At 37.7% G+C, this 24,620-nt stretch overlaps 3 protein-coding genes across 3 annotated transcripts; 1 reads left to right on the forward strand and 2 right to left on the reverse strand.

Moving 5' to 3' along the window:
• Positions 1-348: 348 nt before the first annotated feature.
• Positions 349-1,392, reverse strand: LOC131018991 (uncharacterized). The gene is made up of 2 exons (XM_057947676.1): positions 1,158-1,392; positions 349-1,112 (listed from the first exon to the last, which is right to left on the reverse strand). The coding sequence occupies exons 1-2, from the start codon at positions 1,390-1,392 to the stop codon at positions 349-351; spliced, it is 999 nt and encodes a 332-aa protein (XP_057803659.1).
• A 337-nt stretch (positions 1,393-1,729) lies between these two features.
• On the reverse strand, positions 1,730-2,395 carry LOC131014386 (uncharacterized). The gene is made up of 2 exons (XM_057942345.1): positions 1,915-2,395; positions 1,730-1,846 (listed from the first exon to the last, which is right to left on the reverse strand). The coding sequence occupies exons 1-2, from the start codon at positions 2,169-2,171 to the stop codon at positions 1,798-1,800; spliced, it is 306 nt and encodes a 101-aa protein (XP_057798328.1). The 5' UTR covers positions 2,172-2,395; the 3' UTR covers positions 1,730-1,797.
• Positions 2,396-20,615: 18,220 nt separating this feature from the next.
• On the forward strand, positions 20,616-21,964 carry LOC131014387 (protein TIFY 5A-like). The gene is made up of 3 exons (XM_057942346.1): positions 20,616-20,814; positions 20,950-21,007; positions 21,490-21,964. Exons 1-3 carry the CDS (start codon positions 20,717-20,719, stop codon positions 21,667-21,669), a joined length of 336 nt encoding a protein of 111 aa, XP_057798329.1. The 5' UTR covers positions 20,616-20,716; the 3' UTR covers positions 21,670-21,964.
• The last annotated feature ends 2,656 nt before the right edge of the window (positions 21,965-24,620 follow it).

The following is a 24,620-nucleotide window of genomic DNA, read 5'->3' on the forward strand; positions in this document are numbered from 1 at the left end:
CAAGTGTTGACTGGTGTTACTACATTAGACACCCAATTGCTCATTATATAGCAAGCTTTGAAAATAACGAGCAGTAAACAACCATCAAAGAAACCGTTATGCAAAACAGTTATGACTTTTAGCTCTGCAAAGGAAACTTTGACTCTGTCTCTGGAGTGTTGACTCTGCCTTGGCAACTTTGACTCTGATATGCCTCGGCTCTGACTCTGGCAGCAGCGCGATCTCTCTGCTCTGGCAGCAGCGCGATCTCTCTGCTCTGGCAGCAGCGCGAACTCTCTGCTCTGACAACCTCACCAGAGTAAGCATTACAACACCAGAGTATACAAACTAGATTATAAGCTTACGAAATCATAAACAACAAAGCCGTTTATACCAGTCAGGAAAACCATGGAGCTTGAAGCATTCACTTTCTTCATGTCCATTGCGTTCACAATGGTTGCAAAATAGCTTCAACCGCTCATCCTTTGATTTCCTGCCTTTATAAGGCAGCTGTGATTGCCTACTGAATCCAAAAGACTTCTTCCCTTTGCTAGAGCTTTGTTTACCCCCAGCCACAGCCTGCATAACATGTGCATCTCCAAAACTTTCTACCGTGATTTTCTGATCTTCAATTTGTAGAACCATAGAATAAGCACGGTTTACGCTTGGCAAAGGATCAAGAAACAAGATTTGACTGCGAGCACTCCCAAATGATTCATTGAGACCAAGCAAAAACTGCATAAGTCGCTGATTTTCTTCTCTGTTAACACCAGCTTCTCGAGTGCCACAGACACAAGTTAATGGAGGTAGTAACATATTCAATTCATCCCACAAAGCAGTAAGATTATTAAAGTATACAAGCACGCTCTGGTTCCCTTGGGTATAACCACTGATTTCACGTTGCAATCTATATATCTTTGGACCATTGCTTCGACCAAACCGTTGGCAAATCGCATCCCACAGTTTCTTAGTATTTTCAATATGCACAAAAGCATTGACTAATTCCTTAGATATAGAGTTAATAATCCAAGAGAAGACCATATAATCAGCTTTAATCCAAGCTTTGTAGTAGGGAGAAGCAAAATCAGGCTCACGGAGAGTTCCATCAAGTAATTCCAATTTACTTTCAGCACCTAACGCTCTCTTAACAGATCTACTCTAGTTTAAGAAGTTATTACCTGTTAATTGAGCGGATACTAGTTGCATACCGGGATGGTCAGCATTATGCAGCTGCAAAATTTCCTCGATCTGCTTTGGATCCAAGGATTGCGAGCTCGTTTCCTCAGAGCTGCGAAAACCACCAGATCTATTCCGCAAATCATCTTTCGGAACAGGCTCTTCCTGTCGCTGATTACGATCACCAGCTTCCTCATCAAGCAAAATATTCCACGGCGTGTGGCGAACCTTTCCCATAGCTCAGAGATCCAACTAGGCTCTGGATACCATGTTGAATGTGTGTATTTCGTGAACAGAAAGTTAGAGAGTAAAAGGATGAAGGTGTGTTTATTCAGTAGTGGAAACAAAAACTTACACACCAAGATAAGCTTATGCTATTTATAGAGTATAGCATAATAGAGAGCAAAGACGTGATTTGTCCTCCGACGCCATCACGCCGACGAGCTCACCCGCGTCGTCGACAGTCGCTCGACACTTTCTCACCCGCGCCGCGCTCTGTCTCAGGCGCAGCTCCATCTCCGGCGTCGACACCAGCCTCACCTGCCTCGTTTCCGACGTTCGGCGATCAGATCTTAGAAGCTTTGATTAGCTATCTGGCTCCTGCACGCCCCTAGTCACCTGCCTCCACCTTGCGCCCCGGCCTCACTTCCGCCGTCCTCCGTCTCCATTTGATTTTCGGCTCAGCCTCCATCTGCAAATTGATTCAATTTTGTCAAAAAAATCGGTGATTTTCCTCCCCTCCCAAATCTAATCACTGACCTGCTGCGCCATTTCTGGAGTTTGCCGGAGTTCCCTCTCCGAATGCCGTCGTATTCTCCCTGCCGCTGCCAGGCTGCCACCGCCACTGCCGGTCTCACCCCTTGCCACTGAAGAAGCTCTGCCGCTGATGTCGGACTAAAGAAGGCCCACCGCAGCCCTCCAGTCCGGCGAGATCGCGCTTCAGCCAGGCCTTCCGACTCTTTACGAAAGATCAGCGTACAGATCCGCTGCCCTGAGGCCTTTGCCGGCCACGTCATCTTAGCCGAGCCCTCCCCTACCGCGCACAGTTATCAGCCAGATCCGCCCACAGATCCGCCGCCCAGAATTAGTCTGCCTTCGACTCCAGATCGGCGACACCTTTCTCCGGCGAAACCTGCGGTAGCTACCTTCGATTCCAGACCAGCGAGACTATCCACTACGGCGAGACCACGTCTCCAGGCCCAACGCAGCCCTCAAGTCCGGCGAGAATGCGCATTTTTTGACTCTTTTTGAAAGATCAGCGTCCAGATCCGCAAGTCAGCCCTTCCTATTCAAAAGCTAAGTTCTACTTCCTTATCTCGGGTGATGTGCAGTTGATATGGATGCGAACTGAATTTAGTACTTGAGACAGCAAATTACCTTGAAGGTTTTCAAGCAGATGGGTTGTTGTTGGGGTTGAATGTATTGTAGGATAACTGTAATGAATTGAAAGTGCCATGTTGAAACGAATGGACAAGACTTGAACTGAAATTAGCAAAGTTTAAGGACAGAGCTTATCTTACAGATGTTCGGTTAGATTGATGTATTGTTCGTTGTAGTTGATTACTTCATAAAACAGGTGATTTTCTCTACAATGGAGCCTAGACAGAGTGAGAGAGAGTGGAGAGTGGTGAGAAGAAGAGGGATTGGTCCAAAACATGTCGAGAGAAAACAGGCAAGAAGCTGGAATCGGAGCAGTTTGAATGGGAGGAGAGATTGGAGTTCGAATGAACGTGATGACACTACAACCTTTTTCTTTAACAACATCCCAGAGGATTGCAGCATTGATTTTCTCAGACGTAAGTTCGAGACGGTTGCGAAGACGGTGGATGTATACTGCCCAAGGAAGAGAGATCTTTGGGGAAGACCGTTCGGCTTTGTTCGATTTGAAAAGGTGGAGAGGTCTGAGACTTTACTGGTGGACCTGAACAAACTTTGGATTGGCAGTTATAAGGTTAGAGTTTATAAGCCTAAATTCCAAAGGGATTATAAACCTAAATTCGAAAGGGTTGATGAGAAGAGAAGGAATGAGCAGAATAGCGTCAAAGAAAAGAAGTTGGAACAGATACAGCCATGCACCATGAAGGTGTATAATAGGCACGCAGGTGTCTCCTTTAAGGAAGCTCTTACAGGTGCTAAAGATGATAAAGAACTTGATGATGAAACATTACAGTTCAAGACGACGGAAGAAGACTTGGTTTGGCTTAATGGGGCTTTTACAGGTTACATTAAATCTGAGTTTCTCTGGGAGAAAGTTCGAGAGGAAATAAATAGTGAATGCGCAGGTTGTTTTAAGCTGAACTCCCTCGGTGGCAACATGGTCCTAATCCAAAGCAGCAACGAGCGGACGATTGAGGAAAATCTCAATAAGCTCAACGAATTGAGAGACTTCTGGTTGCAGTGGTGGAGGCCTTGGAAATTTGTTGATATCAACTATCAAAGAGTTGTCTGGACTAAATGGACCGGAGTCCCGCTACATGTTTGGAATTCCCGTTTCTTCAGTACGGCAAGCGCGAGGTTCGGGTTGCTTCTGAAAATTGAAGAAAAAACAAGAACGAAAGAGAGGCTGGACGTGGCTTTTATACATATGTCTACTGGGTTCAACTCCATCGGAAACATACTGAAATGTAAAATCGACGGTGCTTCGTTCCAAATCCGGGTGGAAGAAATGCCCTATAATTTCGTTTCCCCGGAGGAGGAAGTGTGGTCTTTGGATGAAGATGCTGACTCAGAATGTTCTTTACAAGATATCTCACAGTCTCCGGCGAAGGCTTTCATCGTCGAGTCGGAAACAGAGGACGGTGAAGGAAACGATTCGGTTACTCAAAAAAACGGCGTCTCGGAACTCGAGAGGAAGGTTGTGGAAACCAATGGCCCGTTCTCACATTACTCTGACACAGATAAAGGAAGCCAAGTCCAGCGGGTTTCCTCCGAAGAGACTGATAAATCGCCTTCAAATGAGCCAGAGACTAGAGATAGAGAGATCAATGAAGGGAGTAGAAACGAGAAAGAGAAGGAATTTCAAAATGAACTTGAGGGGGAGGAGTGCGATCCCTCGAGGGTACCAGATTCTCTCACTGCGGGGGTTGTTTCTAAGAAAGGAACGGCGAACAGACGAGGAGGAGGTCCGAGGAAGAAAACTCAGAAATCAAAAGCCACCGAAAATCAGCATCAAGTTTGGGGCAATTTCATTGCTGATATTGAATCAGAGGGTGAGATGGGCAAGAATGGAAGCGGCTTGCGATCTACTGAGGTGGATTTGGAGAATTCGGAGAGAGATGAAGATACAAGAACATGGCTCTTTGCCAAGAAGTTGGGTTTGTCGAGCAATCACCAAGACGCGGTCATGATCGAGCAATTGAAGGAGCAAAGAGCAAAGGCAGGACATCCGACGGTCGTGGGTGATATTGAAACAGGTTTTTAATGAATATTTTATCTTACAACATTAGAGGCTTGGGGAGTTCCATTAAACAGAGTGATATCGGAGAATTGGTTAGGAAAAATGCTTTAGATTTTTGTTTTGTTCAGGAAACCAAAATGGAAATTTTCTGTTCCTCAATGTGTGATAAGTGGTGGGGGAGGAGTAATTTTGATTGGGCTGTGAGGGAGTCAGAAGGCAGATCGGGTGGAATACTATCGGTCTGGAACAAGGATAAGTTTGTGGCAACTAGTAAATGGAACGTCACGGGGGCTGTTATTGTTAATGGGATTTGGCTACAAGGAGGCCTGCATTGTTGTTTTGTTAATGTGTATGCGCCCATGGGAACCACCGAAAAGGAATCTTTGTGGGATACATTACAGCTCATTGCTCTTCAAAACAAAGACTCTTGCCTGTGTTTTCTTGGCGACTTCAACGCAGTGCGTGATCCGGGAGAAAGGGTGGGGAAAGGTGCTGTCTTTAATCAAGCAGATGCAAGGTCTTTTGACGCTTTTATTTGGCAAAGTAATCTGCTGGAAATCAGAACACAGGGGAGAAAGTTTACGTGGTATCAACCTGGTGGAGGATGTAAGAGCAAACTAGACAGATTTATGGTCAACGAGAAATGGATGCAGGAATGGCCGGACACAGTCGGAAGGGGGCTTCAGAGATCAGTGTCGGATCATTGTCCGATCTTCCTGACTACAAAAACCAAGAACTGGGGACCCAAACCTTTTAGGTTCCTCAATTCTTGGCTCTCCCACCCAGATTTTTGCGCGTTGGTAAGGAAATCTTGGGATGAAGCTAAGATTGAAGGATGGAGCTGCTTTGTGTTCAAAGAGAAATTGAAATTGGTGAAGAGTGCGTTGAAAGAGTGGAATCTGAGGATTTATGGCAACATTGACCACGGATTGACAGATCTTAAGGATGAACTTCAGGAGCTGGACATTTTTGATGACACCTTTGGTCTTGAGGAGAGTGAGACAATCAGGAGAAATGAATTACGAGCAAAGATTTTCCTTAAATCCAAAGAAAAATGTAGTCTTCTCCAACAAAAGGCGAAAGTCAAATGGGTCAAGGAGGGCGATCTGAATACTAGTTTTTATCACAAAGCAATTGTTGGGAGAAGAAAGAATAATGAAATTGCAGGGCTTGATGTTGGGGGCTGCTGGATCGAGGATCCAAAGACCATTAAGGAGAACGTCAAAACGTTCTTCGAGAATCACTTCAAGAAGACGCCGCGCGTCCTACCTATGATACCGGGAGATTTCACTGCTCGGAAAGTTTCTGCAGCGAATAATGCGGAGCTGATCAAAACTTTTTCAGAATCAGAAATTAAAGAGGCCATTTGGAGTTGTGACGGTGACAAGAGCCCGGGACCGGATGGCTTTAACCTCAAGTTCTGGAAAGCGTCATGGGAGATTATCAAGAAAGATTTTTTAAAGGTGATGACTGAATTTCACTCCAATGGCAAAATCCCTCGGGGATGTAACTCTTCATTCATCGTTCTCATTCCTAAAAAAGAAGGAGCTTGCTCACTTGAGGAGTTTAGGCCTATTTCACTTATTTGTAGCCTCTACAAAGTCATTGCGAAGGTTTTGGCGAATAGGATGAAACAGGTCATGGATTCAGTTATTTCGGATAATCAGAGCGCCTTCATTGGCGGCCGTTACATCCTTGATGGGGTGGTGGTTCTAAATGAAGCAATCGCGGAGGCTACTAAGAAGAGAAAAGGGAGGATTATCTTCAAGGTGGATTTCGCGAAAGCATATGACTCCGTCGAGTGGGATTTCTTGGATTTAATGCTTCAAAGAATGGATTTTGAACCATTATGGAGGAAATGGATTTGAGGTTGTATCTCCTCGGCGACGACGAATATTTTGGTGAATGGATCTCCATCTGGTGAAGTGTGTTTAGAAAGAGGATTACGGCAGGGGGATCCGCTTTCCCCATTTCTCTTTCTTATTGCAGCGGAGGGGCTCCACTCTTTGATCACGAGAGCTGTTGAGAAGGAGCTGATTAAGCCGGTAAAGGTAGGAAATGATTACATTTCAATTTCGCACCTCCAATACGCCGATGACACGGTCTTCTTGATGGAGGATGATGAAAGAAATGCAGTGGCAGTTAAAAGGATTCTCAGAGTGTTCCAGCTACTGTCAGGGCTTGCCGTGAATTTCAAAAAATGTTGTCTCTTCGGAGTTGGGGTCGAGGAGGATAAGATCGAGAGGATGGCGGCTGTTTTGGGTTGTGATGTAGGTTCCTTACCTTTCAATTACCTCGGTATTAAAGTGGGTAGCAAGGGCAAAAAGGTTGCTGATTGGAAATACTTGGTTGAGAAGGTGAGAAAGAAAATCGATTCGTGGAAAAATGGGAAGTTCTCTCTCGCGGGCCGAGTGACTTTGGTGAAGGCTGTGCTTCAATCTATACCGATTTACCAGCTCTCTTTTACCTGTTTACCAAAATCAATTGTGAGTTCTCTAAATGCTTTATTTGGTAATTTTTTGTGGGGAGGGGGTTCTAGTAAAAGTGCGATTGCTTGGGTGAAATGGAAGGTGCTTTGTGCTTCAAAAGATGAAGGAGGCTTGGGGCTTAAAAATATTGAGTGGTTTAATCAGGCACTTGTCGTTAAATGGTTGTGGCGGTACCTTACTGGAAGGGACATGCTTTGGGCTAAAATTGTTAGGTCCATTTATGGTGAGGTTGAGTGGGGAGAGACAGGTCTGGAAAACGCGGGGAAAGGTAGATTTAGAGATGGGTGGTGGCCGAAGATCGTCTCTGCGGCGGGAGGGGCGAGCAATTTTTGGTTTGTTCAAAATTTGAAGCCAAAGGTGGGGGATGGGAAGACCTTTAAATTCTGGAGTCAGTGGTGGGTTGGACAAAAGCCGTTGAAGTTTACTTTTCCTAGACTTTTTCAGTTGAGTGCTAATAAAGAAGCTGCAATCTGTGAAGTTGGGGAATGGACTGATACTGGATGGTGTTGGGATTTAAGGTGGAGAAGAGAGCTATTTGAGAGAGAGAGGGAAGGAGTTTCGGAGTTGCTTAGCCTTGTGTCTGGTACTAATCTGTGTGCAGGTAACAAGGACGGATGGACATGGAGTGGCGACATCGGGAGAGGCTTTACAACCAAGTCCGCTTATGAAGCTATTAAAGATCAAGCAAACGAGACTACGGAGGCGGTGGAGGAAACTGATATGAGTACGAAGGTGTGGAAGATCCCTATTCCAAACAAAGTCAAGTTTACCGCATGGAGAATTTTGAAGAACAGAATTCCGACGTGTGACAATCTCTTGAGAAGAAATGTGATGCTGTGTGAAGTCGAGGTGGGATGTAACGCCTGTTTTCATCGGCAGGAATCCACGAACCACTTGTTGATCCACTGTCCAAAGACCTCAAAGGTATGGGAAGCAATCTTTCAATGGCTCGGAGTTAGCATGGCGCAGCCATATGAAGTGTCCTCGCACTTTCAGTTCTTTACTAGTTTGAGTGGCCGGAAAAGAAATAAGAAGCTCTTGATGGCTCTTTGGTGTTGTACTACTTGGCTTATTTGGAAAATGCGTAATGAGAGTAGATTTGAGAACAAAAGATGGGAGAGTGCAAACCTGTTTGGAGAAATCAAAGCTAGAGTGTGGAGTTGGGGTAGAATTTTTGGTTTTGTTAATGATGGAGTTGGGATTCATAGGTGGATGTCGAATGATGAATCCCCGATGATTTTGTAATCTTTTTGGTACTACTGGTGCCTTTTCGTTCTATAATATTTACTTTCCTTATCAAAAAAAAAAAAAAAAAAGCATAATAGAGAGCAAGTGTCATCCAATAGTAGCAAGCCAACTAAGAAAGAAAAATTACAGCAAAAAGCAACAGCACATAAGCTGCGCATAAGGTGGTGCATGCATACACCGATCCTATGTGGCCTTTAGAACCTCCGACCTATTGGTTAGAGGGGAAGCGTATTACCAACTCAGATGTGCTTCGTTGTCTTATCAATTTTATTACTTGCTCTCACACTTCTTCATAAAACAGGGTTTTTTTTAAGGCCAAAACAGGATTATTAAACGCAAGCATCTCTGCATTTATAAATTAAATAAAAATCAAAGCATAATTAATTAATTAATTTAATATTCTCTTTAAAATTAAATGAGATAACCAAATTATCCTTTAGTTTTTATATAATTTATAGATTTGAGCATCCTAATTGCAATTTATATCAGAGAAACAAAATAAAAAATACTAGAAAAGTAAAATATTAATGTGAACTACATCAGCGATACTCACAAATGGCGAGTAACATACTACTCCTCTAATATCTTAATTAATCTCTTTGTAGGTAATTAAAATTTATTAAATAATATTATGTGAAAATTACGAAACAAATATTGAATTATATATTATCTTAAATTTTATAATTAAATAAATACATAACTAATATTTGAGGATTTATTAGTTAGTCAATCAAAAGTTGTCCATATGTAAAAATATGCACAAAAGAAAATGAATCAAAATGATCCAATATCTTGTCCTCTTAAGCCTTAGGCCCAAAATGTCCAGCTTAGACATAAAAGCTAATCACAAATTAATTGATTAAAAATTGGAGAAGAAGTTTATTATCACAAAATCTTCTCAAATACTCGGCCTTTTACAAGAAAGGCAACACATTTTTCCCCGAAATCGTCCTTCGTCCCGAAATCTATGTTTAATCATTATTTATATAGAATTCACACTTGGAATAGTTTTAGTTGTGAATTTGAGTTTTAAAATTAAAATTTTTAATTTAAAATAATTTTAGTTTTAAATTTAAATTTTAAAATTAAAATTCACAATTAGAACTAGTATTGGTTGTGAATTCGAGTTTTAAAACTAGAAATTCACAACTTGAATTAGTTTTGATTGTAAATTTGAGTTCAAAAAATTGAATTTCAACAAAAAAAATTAGTGGATAGTTTTTAAGGTTTTTATCTTAAGGGTAAAATGGTAAGTGTGATTAATTTTTAATTTTTTATACTAATAAATAATTTTTATTTTTGTTATTTCAATAGAAAAAAAAAAAAAAAAAATGTCTTGGTTGTGAATTCGAGTTTTAAAGCTAGAAATTCACAACTAGAAAAAGTTTTGGTTGTGAATTCAATTTCAAAAATTCATATTCACGGCTAAAAATTAGTGGATAATTTTTAAGTTTATCTGAAGAGTAAAATGGTAAGTATTAGTATTAATTTTTAATTTATACTATCTTCGTCCCCCATATTTATGCATACCTTTTTTTTTGGAAAATATAGGCATTTTAGTGTTCAAATGACTAAGTTATCCTTACTAGTAATATATTTTGATTAATTAATATTTTACTATTTTTGAAAATATCACAAAATAATAAAAAGAAAAATAGTAAAAACAAAAAACAAAACCTAGATTTTGGGTGAAATCATATTTGAGTAAAAAAAAAATTAGCATCTCCTTCCCCAAGTCACCTCCATTTCCGGCAACTTTTTTCGGCGACCTCATTCCGGCGGTTTGGCAAGGCGGTCTTGCTCCTCTTGATCTCGTTTCCGGTAAGTCACTTCCTCCTAATCTCTTGTATCTTTTGAATTTGTTGAGAGGTTTTTGAAAAAAATAGAATTTTGAAATTTTGTTGGGCAAATGTAGATAATAGAAAAAAGGTGTTAATCCTCTTTGTAATGATCTTCAAAATCACAAGATAATGTGTGTAACAATGCACAATTTGCACTGTTGCACACTTTATCGTCCGAAATTGTGTGTAACATTGAAAAATTAACCATTACACACATTATAGTCCGAAATTGTGTGTAACAGTACAAAATATTTTATTACACACATTATATATCGACCAAAAATGTGTGTAATAATTGAAATTGCTTACTGTTACATACATTATCGACCACATGTGTGTGTAACGGTTAAAACTACAATGTTACACACAATTTCGGACTATAATGTGTGTAACAGTGTAGTTTGAACCATTAGACATATTTTTTATAGAGATTCCCTATAAAAAAATGATATTTTTTTCAAAATATTAATAATTTAAATTTTATTTATAAGTATGTGTTTTTTAATATGATTTTTTTTTGCAACAGATGAGTCCAACATCCATGATTATCCTATGGAGGTTCATGAGTAGATAAAAAATATGAAGGTAGGGAAAGAAGATTTGTGCTTGTCCCAATGAGTGGTCATACATATGCTACTCTTATAAGGCAGATTGAAGGTATTGTTCGTGTAGATATAAATATATATGATTATGTATTGCACTCTTTGGTTGAGTCTTCTGAAGGGGAAATGATAATGAACATATCGAATGATGATGATGTGAAGTTCAGAATGGATGTACATGAAGTTCCGAAATTCTATGTCATTATTACTCCTAAATTGGCACAGTCTACAACTCGTGTTATGGATCAACCTATGACAGATCTTGATTTTGTGCATTTATTAAATGCTCAAAATGTTGCATCACAATTGTATGCAAATGTGATGCCTCATGTTGCTTACAATGCCAATGTGGCACAAGGTTATATTTTGAGAGACAACGTGGATGTAGCGCCAGAGAATGAAATGAGTAATGACATTGTTGACCATGCGGTGGAAAATGAATGGAGTTCAGGCGAGGTATGAAGGGAGAGAGGAAAAGTCAAGTGAGAGGGGGAGGGGGCGGCGGAGGTCAGCGGTTGGCAGGGGGCGGCGGGCGTCGGCGTGTGGTGGCGGCTGGCGGCGGGTGGGGGGAGGGGAATTAGGGTTTGGGAGTGGAGAAGTTGAGAAAATGATGATATGTTTTTTTTTTCTTTCATTTTTTAATTTTTTTTTCCACATATTAAAATTATGTCTAGGTGTCAATTTTTGGCTGCCACCTCATCAATTCTAGCTGCCACAGACTCACAGTGGCATTTCCGGTGATCGGATAATTTTCAAACAAAAACTAAAGGTTAGGTTTTTAAAAGAAGAAAAATAAAAATAGGTGCAAAAACCAATTTTGTGTAAACGTTATGAATTTACAGACAATTACCCCTTCAATTTTTTATACCATACAATCTATTTTATATATAATTAATGATAAAATAATTATTACATCACACAATTGTCAGAGGTGGTTTTGACAATGTGACTCGTGAAGGCAGCTCGGTTATTCAGTTGGCTTGGACGTGGCTTGCGCGGGTCATGGCTCGATGTGGTTCACACATCGACAAATTACTTGGCGTAGAGGTGGCAGCAGGTGACCGCGTAGCGTTATTTTCATTTACTGGATTTACCTAAATTATTCTAGGTATCTACCGTATTTTTTTAATTAGCAATTTTTTTGGGTTATATTTATTATGTTTTTACTTTATTAGAATTTTAAATTTCGGGCTATAAAGTAAATTAATAAATTCATTAATAGTATTCCATCTTTCCTATTAAAAGTGACATGTATTTTATTTTTTATTGTTCCACTATAAATGACATATTTCATAAATGACAAAAATTAACCCTTGAAAAAGTGTATATTATATAGAAATGTGTTGGGAACCTTGTGGAATATCCTAACCCTTGTTTTGATGATACCAAAATTCATATGACTTAACTGTAATAGACTAGAATCATTTTTGAACTCAAGTGTTAGAGTTCGTTTCTAGTTTAGCTTGCGGTGTCGAAGACTGAAGACTGCAGATACCAACTGAAGTATCAGTTGAAGAATCAGTTGAAGACTGATTACTTAATGCACGCAATGGACTGATACTAAAGTCAAGTATCAGTTGAACATTCCTCCTCGGACTGATCTTCCAACGTTCAGAGGAAGCCACGTACTCACAAAGTACAGCCGCATTAAATGCAGAGATCTCAGGATCTTATCTCTGCAGAGGTCATTCCTATCTGGTGGTTACTTTTCAGAGACGTCACATCTCCTGTCCATCAAAGAGAGTCGTTTCCACCCAGACAAGGAACCTCAAAGATTGAAGCCTCAGCCCAAATTCGAATTGCTCTCCAACGGAAGAATTCTTGATGACGTTCTACGCCAACGGATCTATTCAAGAGTTCTCCTACAAATAGCGCTCGAGGATCACTTCAACCTTCACCGATTCAACGACATAAGCTGAAGCTCTGCCGAAATTGCTACTCAGCCAAAAGCTTAATCTCCCCAAAGCTTGAATCGAAGAAGAGAATTCCAAAGCCAAAATCAGTCATTGCTGATTACACACATTCTCTTAGACCTTAGGCAAACCTCTGTTTACCCAGAAGACAAAGGTCAAACTTGCTTCAAAGAACTTGTTCTTTGTAGTGAAGTTGGCACTCGTTCAAACCTCCTCCCCAAAAGAGTGTTTGAGTGATTCGGAGTTCAGGAAGGTACTCTGACTCTGAGTGAGAAGTCTTAGCACGGGTTGTGTTGAGCAGAGAAATCCGACGCGAGTGAAGCGTGGGTCCTGAAGAAGGATTTTCTTCAGTGGTACGATTGTGTGCACCCGGCAAGCACACGGTTTGGTTTGCAGTGCACCTGTTAAGCACTTGCGGAGTGGATTGTTGGTCTGATCAACCTGTTGGATTTGTATACTGAAAGCAAGAACCTTTTATACTTGTATACAATGATTCATGTGTTCACTGTTTTATCTCCTATCTGTGATTGTTGGATTTGTATACTGAAAGCAAGAACCTTTTATACTTGTATACAATGATTCCTGTGTTCACTGTTTTATCTCCTATCTGTTTGTGTTCATGATTGCATATGTATGTTCTCTATCTCTAATATAAGTAGATTATATGGTGTGTTGTAGATCACAGAAGACCATATAATTGGATTAACCTTAAGAGATATAATATAATCACAGCCGAGATGACTTTAGGACGAGTCATCGTTTTAGGCTGCGGTATAGATGGAAGTAGTTTGTCTTGACTACTTATCTATACTGGTACGTCATAACGTATTGATAGGACCACAGTGAGATGTATTCTTCTATCTGACTTAAGTGAAGAATCAAGATCTTGGAGACTTAATGAAATCTTAATACTAATAAGATTTCGAATATATATATTAATTCGTGTATCACTTTGATTTACTATGAGTGAGAGTTATATAGTAACTTGAGTACTCTGTATCTTGGGTGATAGCGGTTAATATATGATATTTGATTATCTGTATTAGTACTCGTATCCGATAGAGGATAATGACATCCCCTTAAGGAGCTCAATAATGTTTATTGCGTTAAACCCTGCAGGTTGATTAAGTTCAGACGCAATAATAAGTTTTGAGTGGTACTGCTTAAGGATTACAAAGAGATTAATTAATTAAGGCTGTTAGAGCTCTAATTAATTAATGGATGTCGGATATTTTAAATACGGGAATTTAATAAGTCTAAATACAAGCCCCGACTCATCACCGGCAATAAAGGGGTAAGTCAATATTGGTTCTCTAGTGGGATGAACTAATATTTATAAATTAATTATGGTCTTGGCTGACCATAGATAATTAATTTATTTGAGGCCCATCTTTATTCCTTGTATTTAGTCCCTGGACTGGCCCAGAGTCTCCTAGCCCAGAAAGAGCTGGAAATCATCCCTAACCCTAAACCTGCGCCCTTCTCTGTATTTTCTTATTTAAATACAGCTGTCAGCTCTCAGGAAATACACACTGATAATATTAGGGTTTTTTGAGAGAGCTGTGAGGCGCAGGAAACGTTGGGAATTTTCTAGCTTGGGACTTTCATAGCTCGTTGTCCATCCAACGGTGAAAGCTGAGCGGGATACAGTTCAGAAGATCAAAACTGGAGTCATTCGATTCAATCATCGACAGCCTCTGCATACAGTTTACAAGTAAGTATTCCTAACACCTATGTGCAGCTGTTAAATTCATAGGAGCATGTTAGGGATTAATCGTTATATGATGAATTAATAATAATCCAAGAAACGATCATCGGGCATTAGAGTATTAATTCAGTTTAATATTCCTTCACAACCAACCGTGGATGTAGGAAAGGGTTTTTCCAAACCACGTAAAAGTCTCTGTGTTGTTTACAGTTTTCAGTTTTACATTCTTACTTGTGTTATTTCATTTGATAAACTGAACACTGATTAACTGCAAAGAGAAACCTAATAACCAACAACGTGCTCCATCGAGGCTATTGCGAAACTAAGTTTAATTTCCGCTGCGTATGATATCAATCTGACTGATCTATCTTTTGATAGTCAGGAAGAGTGTTATCATCTCTGTCTTAGCAAACACGACTGAAGCCCTTACGTGCATCAGTTAAGTTTCAACAGCTTAACTGATAACTCTTTACTGAAGAGCTTTCAGTATCAGTCGTCAACCCTGTTTGGTCAAAACTGTTTTCAGTAAAACAAAAGTCTGTGTTTGCATGCAAAGTTTCGTTTGTATTCCCCCCCCCCCCATACACCTATTCGAGACCCTCTGGACCTAACAAAATGTCACTCGTTGAGTTGGATTTTAGGCTCAACAACAAATCATAACTAAATTTGATTACAACATACCTGAGTGCAAACATAAACCAGAAAATTATGTGATCGAACAAGAAACAACAACAAATTTACGATGAACACTAAGAACTATTCGAGTGAAATATGGGCTGCTGAAATGAAAATTTTATTGAAAAAAAAAATTCGAAACCCTTGAGAGCACATGCGCAAACTAAGGGAAGAGCCTCATAAAAGAGAACTCAAATGAACAAATAAAAACAAACGAAAAACATCAAAGAACAACACGGGCGGCGGCGGAAAGGTAAATCTCAGAGGCTCCGGTCGAACCATCGCCTCTACGAAAACTAGCCCTAGACCCCGAAATAGGAAACCCAAACAAGAAAAATAAAAACCACAGAGAAGCCAACAGCCAGAGAAACTGAAATAGAGAAACGCCAGATGCACCAGGAGCCAGCCTAAAAGCCAAGTACCTCGGTAACCAGCTGCAGCAAAAAGCACCAGAAACAGCACAGCGGCGAACGAAGTAGCTGCCAAAACACGCAAAGACCACCCAAGAAACACAGAAGCAGGGGCCAGAAACACCAACTACGAAGCCTAGCACACCTGAAACTTGCAAACCAAAGAAGAAACACAAGCAGCCAAGCAAAACCAAGGGAAACACAAGAACGAGCCCGACCACAAACCCCAGAACAACCGCCGAGGGGAAAGACCCGTCCAATCAATACCAAAAACAAGCTCCCAACGACCACCTCCAGAAAAGAGAAAGAACACAAGTGAATCCAACAACCAAACAATACTCAAACCAGACCAAGTCCCTCAAGAAACTACAACCCCCCAAGAGGTGTGCAAAGCTAAGATTTTGAGCTGCAACATCAAAATGAAACAAATTAATCCGATCAGACCCAGTTCTCCGCTAGGAGTGAATTTCTTAAAGCAATTACCTTTATAATCATCTCATTCTTTTTTTTATACATATGGTCAAAAGATTTGCTTTCAACAGTTAAGCCAACTTCACAGGATGAAAATGTTTGGGGGCAACCAAAGTCTTCCTGCGGGGTTTCCCGTGCTCATAATGAAAAGCACATCAGAGGAGCAGAGACCAAAAGCTATCAAAGATCAACCAACCAAATCAAACTAGAGAGAAATAGGTCTATTGCAATGAAAACACTCCTCCTAGCATCTACCGGACAAATCACGTCATAAAAAGCTCATCAAGATGTTGCAATCAAAACATTAAACCCCTTACACAACCCGAAAGCTGCAGAAAAAAAAAAAGGACGAGGACAACCACCAAAGACAGACACAAACCAGAGCCACGAGTGAACCAACACTAAACATGAGGATCGCGCAGGAGCAAGTAAGGACAAAGAGGAAGGGAAAAACCACCCACAGACAAAACAGGAAAGAAACCCCACCCCTAAGCAAAAAGAAAATGGAGGGGACAAGAACTTCCCTGCGAAGAGCAGCACCCTCAAGGGACGATTTCGAGTGAAATATGGGCATCCTTTCGGTATATTAGAGATGAATGACTTGACTTCACAATGAAGTTATATGCTATTTATAAAAATTACAGGATGAAGGGTGGAATAGTTATTTCGACTCTACCCACAAAAAGGTAATATGCTATTTTCAGATATGTGCTCCTTTGTGTTGAGTGGTATTTTCGCCTTTTTGGGATCTTCATGTGTTCGGTGCGAATGGATGATGCTGCCTGTCATTATTGTTGAAAATTTTCTCCCAACGATCTACAGCTAACCTATTTGAAAAGTGCAAATCATTAATTGACATGTGTCGTCACCTTAACAAAATGTTTTGTCGCCTTGTGGTGTATAGTTCAAATCTGCCTTATTCCTTTCAGGGCAGAAAGTTCATTTCCTCAAGTTCTGACATGTGCCCATCGCTCGTATTCAGATATGCATATTCCCGTATTTAGTTATTAATTTGTCAATCAGATTTGCGCCAAATATCTTCTGCATCATCACTATTTATGAATTTGTTCGATTTTTAAGAGTCGCAAAAATAATTTGTAGAATTGACATTCATAGAAGTGGTGGTTATTGCATAAAAGAAGATGATGGTAGGAGCAAACTACTACTTTCCCTCTATCCCAATTTAATATGCTTCTTTTTTTCATTTGGACGCCCTAATTTAATAGACCATTTTTAAAATGGAAAATTAATGCACTCTCACTCAACTTCTTATTTACATCAAATGTCATTATGACCCACAAATAATTGTATCTCTCTTTTATTTAAAAAAAAAATATTATCTTCATTTTCTCTCCTACTTTTTTGATAAATATATCATTGAAAAAAGTTATTTTCTTTCTCATATTTTATTATAAACTAGTCATTTTTTATTATCCGTGTCCGAGCCCTGTGGCAAATTTAATTGGGACGAACAGAGTATTTCTTTTAAAACTTTTTTTTGTTCTTGTAAATATAGTTTGATTTATTTATATGTTGAAATATATTGACGAACAATTATATACTTTTGGTTGATACAATGTATAGTTATATTATTAAAGAAAATTATTTTAACTTTTACCATATTATAATACTTTATTTCAGTATTTGTATATAAACATCTTAAATTCTTAATGCCTACACATATGAAAAATAAACTGCTGTTTATTTTTAATTATTTAATTTTTTGATAGACGGCCGGTTTCAACTTATCAAACCATTAATCCATGATTTGAACTAGGACTGGTCGATTTTTAAAAATTTATTTATTTATTTATGTAATTTATCAAAAAAAAAAACTACGACTGATCATTTCCTTGTTATGGTGCTCAATTTTTGAGTCCTTCTTACTTTTTCTACAAACAACTTATTCTTATATCTTAAGACAACATATAAATTACATTCAGATCCCAACGATCGATTTCTCACAGTAAGTATATATGACGCCACTTAGAGCATCTCCAATGCAAGTGTCTTAGAGGGGTGTCTTAGATGGTGGTTCCCACCTAAGACACACCCCTCTCCAATGCATTGGTGCTTAGAGGGTGTCTTAGATTTTCATTTCCACAAAATTCATATTTCTAGGCTTTTATTTTTAAATTTCAAATTTCATTAAAAATAAAATTAAACATTACAATAATTAAAACAAAATTAAAAACATAATTAAAATACGATAATAAGATTTAAAAAAACAATAATTTCCTAATTTAAATAAGCCCTCGACGCTTGAGCACTTCTTGGATTAGGTGGCTGTGCAACGCCAATTGTGCCTCCGTCATACCCGTCGTGTCCTTGTTCAAGAGCTTCATATCCATCTCCTCTCGTTTCATCTCGGCTTGCATTTTTTTGACCTCGGCGATTTCTTCCGTTTTGAGAGCATGCTCCTTCATGCTTTCGGCCACCTTCTCGAGGGCGTCGGAGAACGTCAAACCTCCTCCCAAAGACCCTTCTCCCTTCTTCGCCTTGCCCTTGTCTCGCTTTGCCGTTTTTTGGCCTTGGGGTCTCGTCGTGGCACTCGGCTCCGAAGAAGTGGTGGTTGCTCCACCATCAGAGCCCTTCAACTTTTTTGCGGAGTGGACATCCCCGGCTTGCGACATAAATCTTTCGCATTCGCGAAGCACTTTCCAAGCTTTGATGTAGGAGAATTGCTTCTTGAAATTCGCCTCGAACATCGTCTGGGCTTGTTGGGTGATTTGATCGTCGCTCATACCACTCACCCAATTCTCCTTGCAAGTGTTGTAGAAGACCTCGAAGAATTTCGTCTCCTTTTCGATTTTTTAAACGGTCATTTACAAAAAAAAAACGATTTTTGATTTTTTTTTTTAATTGGGCGCGTCCTTCGGACGCGCCATACATAAACGCCGCTCGCCCCGGGTCGCTGCTACGACACGGCCTCGCATCAGGCCGCGTCTCCAGTGCGGCGCCCTCCTCCTCGACCCAGATCGATCCAGCGTTCGACACCAGCGCTGGAGTTACTCTTAGGTGCTTCATTTGTGACGAGGTAGATATATAATATATATAGAAATGTTGAAATCTCATTGCATAAATTTCTTTCAAGTTGGATGAAACTAATATATAAGTATTTTTTTTTTGACTTGGGGAACTGGGGAGGGGGAGTAGTGGAGTTTGAACCTAAGACCTCACAAACAGGAGCTCGACTGCTTGGTGTCCCTTTAGGGACTATAAGTATTTCTTTTAGATATTTGTGAATGTGAATTAAATATCTTGGAGCTATGATATTATATAAGTTGTAATTGTAATGTTGTATCACGTGGAACAAGTTTATCATGTTTAGCGCCTTTTCACCATAAAAGTGCCAAACCAACCTCTCAATCCTATGGTCACTTCCGAAGTAACAACCTTTCCTTTTTAGGACACCTTATCCTAAAGTGGAACACCATACCTTCCTACTAAAGGAGAAAAACAATTAAACAAAAGAAAAATTAATAAGAATTCTTCATGTTCACGAGTTTCCTATAAATCGTTTTCGTCTTTTTGGTGGAAATAATACTTATACATTAATAGCCACGTTTATATGTTTACTCAACAATATAGTATAATACCGCATAGGAAGTTACCAATCATACATAATTTATTTTTTTTAATATAAAATTTATTATTTAAACATGTGAATATTGTGCTCATAACACATCTTAATCAATAAACACTTTTATTATGGAGGAAAAGAAACATGCATGGGTGTTACTGTAATCTGACGAGTTTATCATTGAGTTAAGCTTACCAAACACTTCAAGTCACAAGCTTATAAGCGTTCTAAATTTAGATTTTTAATATAAAAACTCGTCATTTTATTTTGGACTACATTATTTTATTTACAAAAATATAATGTATAACTAAATTCAATATTTCTTATACAAATGAAGGTATTAATCAATGACTTACTACACTTATCTGTAATTAATTATAATATGAAAATATAAATTGTAGATGTATACATATTTTCACCTTAACAAGCTTGACCGCGAGTACACGAAAACTGGTGAAGCTCAAGCTCGACTTGTTAACATGCATCACTACACGAGCTTTTATTGATATGAGATTCACAGTTAATTAGCTTTTCCAATCATACTTTTATTAGCACCGGCACTTAATCTTTTAGGATGTGTTTACTTTGGTTATAACATTTTCATTAGAAAAAATATATATTTTTTATCATATGTTTATAGAGATGAAAAATGAAAAAATGTTGGAAAATATATTCACATCGCTATTCAAAGATAATATTATACAACATTGGAGAAAATGAGTGAAAATGAGCGATCCCAAAAAAATATTCCACCTTGCCCGGAGAAAATTCGATTCTCCCCTATATGTGCATGCCTATACTGTTTTGTTTGTGTAATTTTTTAATTAGTTAGTTGTTTGATGTTTCATAATTCAAGCTTCTTCGATTTTTGCAAGTGGAGTGCACACGAAAAAAGTGAAACAGATGAGTTGCTCTCTAGCATGTAGTACTAATATAGTGGACCAATGAGGTTATTTTCATCACATGGAGATTATAAGGAACATTTTCCACATGTTGTAAATGTTTATTATTACGTCGAATTTTATTACCATAGGTGGGTCAATTTTCTAACCACCTACATGTTACATGTGACCCTACAACTCAAATTTTATTTCTATAAAACCAAACCCCTTTACATATTTCCACGATACCACATGATTTGAATTCTAAATAAAGTTTTTGATGAGTTTAAATTGAAAATGCAGAAAATAGAGGGTGGAAGAAGAGAGTGAGAGAGAAAGAAGAATGAGGAGAAACTGCAACTTCAGCCTTCATAAGCTTCCACCCAATTACAACGCTTCTTCTTCTTCCTCGTGGTCGACCATTGCCAATCATCATTTCTTGTACGTCACATTTTTAGTTTCTAGCTTCTTACTTAATTTCTAGATATATTTATATAACTATATATATTCTTGTAAGCCACTCCAATATCTGCATGCATGAGATGAGGAGTATATTTAAATTATTCACCATTGTAGGAGTTGCTCGGATCCCAACCAGATTAAAATCTTCCGCAATGATGCAACTGAACTACAGGTATGTGTAAAACCCTCTTTTTTTAAAATGTTAAAATTAGGTAAGATGATGATACAAATTGCAAATTAGTTTGCTAGCCTAATGGTGCTCTTGGTTATATCTACTTTAGTATCTCATTATAAACGTCAGATATGTCCCATTTATTTCATAAGTAATAAAGCACACATAATTAACCTCATATAGCAAAGCCAAAATATGCCATTTTCCCCATATGATGCTCTTGTCACTCACATGTAAAGGTAGCATAAATGAACACTAGTAGAGACTCATTTCTAATTCTAGCTAGTTAATAGTACAAACTAAAAAAATATCAAATGAAACTCTACAAACTAGATAAAAGTATTAACAAATGAAGTTCGTGTAACAATTAATCAAAGGCTAATTATACAATTCAAGTACGAAAGGATATCTTAAAATATACTATATTTATGAGTATTTGTAAGATTGTGTCTACTATGTATACCTGGATGGAATGGTTGCAGGCAATATGTATCCTTTTGTTGGCTAGAAGAGAAAGGGAGCAGAAGTGGAAAAAGCATGATAGATCATCAGCATTTCTGCAACTCCAAGCTCATGGTTCTAGGGGACTCTCATTCAAGAAATCTCTGCAGAAATTTTTCCAGAATAGGAAAGAGAGGATGCAAGCATCCATTCCATATTAGTCAACTTATTAATTATGGGATTTAGTTGTGAGATAATTCCAAGTGTCCCTACTCAATGTGTAGCCCAGGAACCCAATAATAACCGTACGTAGAGATGTAAATATCATTATATTAGTCGAGTGATCATTCTTAGTTTGTGGATTGGTTGAATTTGGTCAATTTCGTGATTGGGCTTGAATTTCTCCTAAATGGTTATATAGGAGATTTGAGGCACACCTTGTATCAATTTAGAGGCTGCAGCATGTTTGGCTAAGCTTGTTTTATAAATTAAGCTTATAAATATAGTTTTTAAGAATTCATAAGTTGTCAATGTGTTTGGATAATTGAGCTTATAAGCTAAATCGATTGAGAATTTTTAGTTAAAGAGAGAAAATCGAAGATAGATGAACTTGTAAGGGTATAAGATGAAAATAACATATTATAATTGAATAATATTTATAAAATAATTGTTATATATAAGATTATGAAAAAATAAGTTGAAGTAGATGAACTTATTTTTGGGGGAGCTGAGCTTATAAGCTGTTTAAGAGCTTATTTTGCCGAACACTTTAAATGAACTTATGCAGTCCTAACAATTTATAAGCTCACTCAAACACCCTGTTAGTTGTTAAGTTTTATGTATATATAATAGTTCTATATTAAAGGTTTTGTCCTTATATTGTTTAATTACCTGAGCGCTAACTTTAGTGAGTTCATGCAAAATAAAATTGAAAATGGAAAGAAAATAAAATAAAATAAATATAGGGTTATTGTCATATAAATACATTAATTTTGGATAAATTTTAATTTTTAACATGAATTTAAAAAAAGTATCAAAAAATACACCAACTTATCGATTGTAGTAATTTAATTTTAACACGAATTTTATTTTTGGCCAAATTAAAGCTTATACATAGCATGTCAGAATGATGATGTGGACAAATCAGATTGTAGTATAATTTCAACGCGAATTTGAAATATCAGATTATATTAAATTATAAGACATTTATTTTGGTTCGTCTCGAACTGTATTCATGAAAGTAAATAGAAACCGTGTTAAAATTACTACAATCAATAAGTTAGTGTATTTTTTTGACACATTTTAAAGTTTATTTTAAAAACCAAAATTGGTTCAAAAGTGAAGTATTTATGCGCCAAGAACCCTAAAATAAATGGTACATCCCTCCGTACCGTGCGGCTCAATTCAGTGCATTTCTTTTTGTCCCCCGATATATCATTTTTTTATATTAAAAGTGTCATTTTTATACATTAAAATTACCATTTATAATATATTATTTACTTTTTACACAACATTATTTGTTTTTATAAAAAAAAAACTTATTTGCATTTAAGGAAAGTACCAATTGTTATTAAGAAAAAAATCATTTTATATCATGTGTTTATGTGTATGATTTAATTTGTTATTAATAAAAGTATAATTTATTGTTAATAAAAGTATAGTTTATTATTAGTGAAAATATCATTTTAATGGATCGAGACGAGAAAACAAAAAGTAAAATAAAAAATATAACTGGACATGCTGAGTCGAATATGCTAGAACAGGTCATGCCGAGTAGGACTCGTTAAACAGTGCGAACGGATGTGTAAAAAACCAGCTCAATAAATGGCTATCGGAAACAATTTTGGTTGTTTGGGTGTTAGAGAAAAATTAAAACTACTAATAATCAAGAACAAACAATATTGCTGCTGCTGCTGCTTCTTCTTTATATTATATCTTGTGATTTATTTTCCTTTTTACTAGTACCCCCCAAGGTTACCATCACATGTTATCAATTAATATCCTAACACCGATTTACTTGAGTAATACGATCACATATATATTGTGTTTGGTTAACATAAAAATCAGTATTATAATTCTTATTGCATTTTATAACAAGAGTTTGTTTACACTGTAGACTCCATTCTTCATAAATACGCTGTAATTTTTTGGATGAAACCTTGAAGGCTTGATCACTTGAAAAATCAAATTGGCATTGTGTTTTCGGTAATCACTCCATTCATGAATGCCGTTGGAGAGAACATCTTCAAATCCTCGGCTGTGACTTTGAAAAATCTTTTCACTTGACACAACGGAAGACAGTGTTAGGATTATGTGCATCCGTATGTTGACGATGTAACTCTGCAAAATCCTTGTATTATGATATACTTTCTTCTGGTAAAGCAAGATAATCATTTAATCTTAAATCTGTAATATTAAATGTCTTCTCTGCTTAGTCATGTCTCGCAGGTTGGCTCTGTTTTTTCTTCTTCTCACTTTAGAACTTACATGGCACGTCTGGATTGGTGGACCCATGCCTTCAATCGGGTGTGATCAGTTGATCTCCTAGTATTTGAAGAACACCTTCAGTTCCATCTTCATTTGACCTTAAACACTATTCGACTGATCTGATAGCTCACTCACCATACTGATATCCTATAAATTATAAAAAGTATGTTTCCTAACATACAAGATATAGTCTAGAGCTTTGACATATCATCATTAGTTTCAGGGGTTTTGAGATCTAATCATAACATCAAAATTTTCCCAAGAAAAGTTATTATAACCCTGCATGTTTGATGGAATAGTGTACATAAACTTTAATTCTCGTCCTCTATTAATATACTTGGTAAAATGCAATTTATTTCCTGTAATATGGGTTGAGTACGTAATTTACAGCTTGTAACAATAATGGGTGAAAATATTAAATAATCATAAAAAAGATTTAAAACTGTAAATTTTCAGTCTTTCTCTTTCGATTTTCCCCTAATTTTGCAAAAAACCTTGAACTTAATTAATTAACTTTGAAAAGCTCTCGGCAACATTGTTGCAGTCCCATACAACTTCTCTTATGAACATTGTAAGTAAGTAGAATATTAACACTATGTCAATTCTGAAGTTTCATTTGAATAATATATATATATATATTAGTTTGCAATGCCCTATTCTCATCCCTTCATCCAACAACCTATGT

This window comes from Salvia miltiorrhiza, chromosome 3, assembly GCF_028751815.1.
Source record: "Salvia miltiorrhiza cultivar Shanhuang (shh) chromosome 3, IMPLAD_Smil_shh, whole genome shotgun sequence".
NCBI classification, from domain to species: domain Eukaryota; kingdom Viridiplantae; phylum Streptophyta; class Magnoliopsida; order Lamiales; family Lamiaceae; genus Salvia; species Salvia miltiorrhiza.

What these genes read in the sequence shown, in the direction of transcription:
- LOC131018991 (XM_057947676.1), bottom strand. Translation starts at nt 1,392, where the DNA reads ATGGGAAAGGTTCGCCACACGCCGTGGAATATTTTGCTTGATGAGGAA. An exon ending in AGTATCCGCTCAATTAACAG is followed by an intron (nt 1,113 to 1,157) that starts GTAATAACTTCT and finishes AGAGAGCGTTAG; the next exon opens with GTGCTGAAAGTAAATTGGAA.
- LOC131014386 (XM_057942345.1), bottom strand. Translation starts at nt 2,171, where the DNA reads ATGACGTGGCCGGCAAAGGCCTCAGGGCAGCGGATCTGTACGCTGATC. An exon ending in CTCCAGAAATGGCGCAGCAG is followed by an intron (nt 1,847 to 1,914) that starts GTCAGTGATTAG and finishes ATCAATTTGCAG; the next exon opens with ATGGAGGCTGAGCCGAAAAT.
- LOC131014387 (XM_057942346.1), top strand. Translation starts at nt 20,717, where the DNA reads ATGAGGAGAAACTGCAACTTCAGCCTTCATAAGCTTCCACCCAATTAC. An exon ending in ATTGCCAATCATCATTTCTT is followed by an intron (nt 20,815 to 20,949) that starts GTACGTCACATT and finishes TCACCATTGTAG; the next exon opens with GAGTTGCTCGGATCCCAACC. An exon ending in ATGATGCAACTGAACTACAG is followed by an intron (nt 21,008 to 21,489) that starts GTATGTGTAAAA and finishes GAATGGTTGCAG; the next exon opens with GCAATATGTATCCTTTTGTT.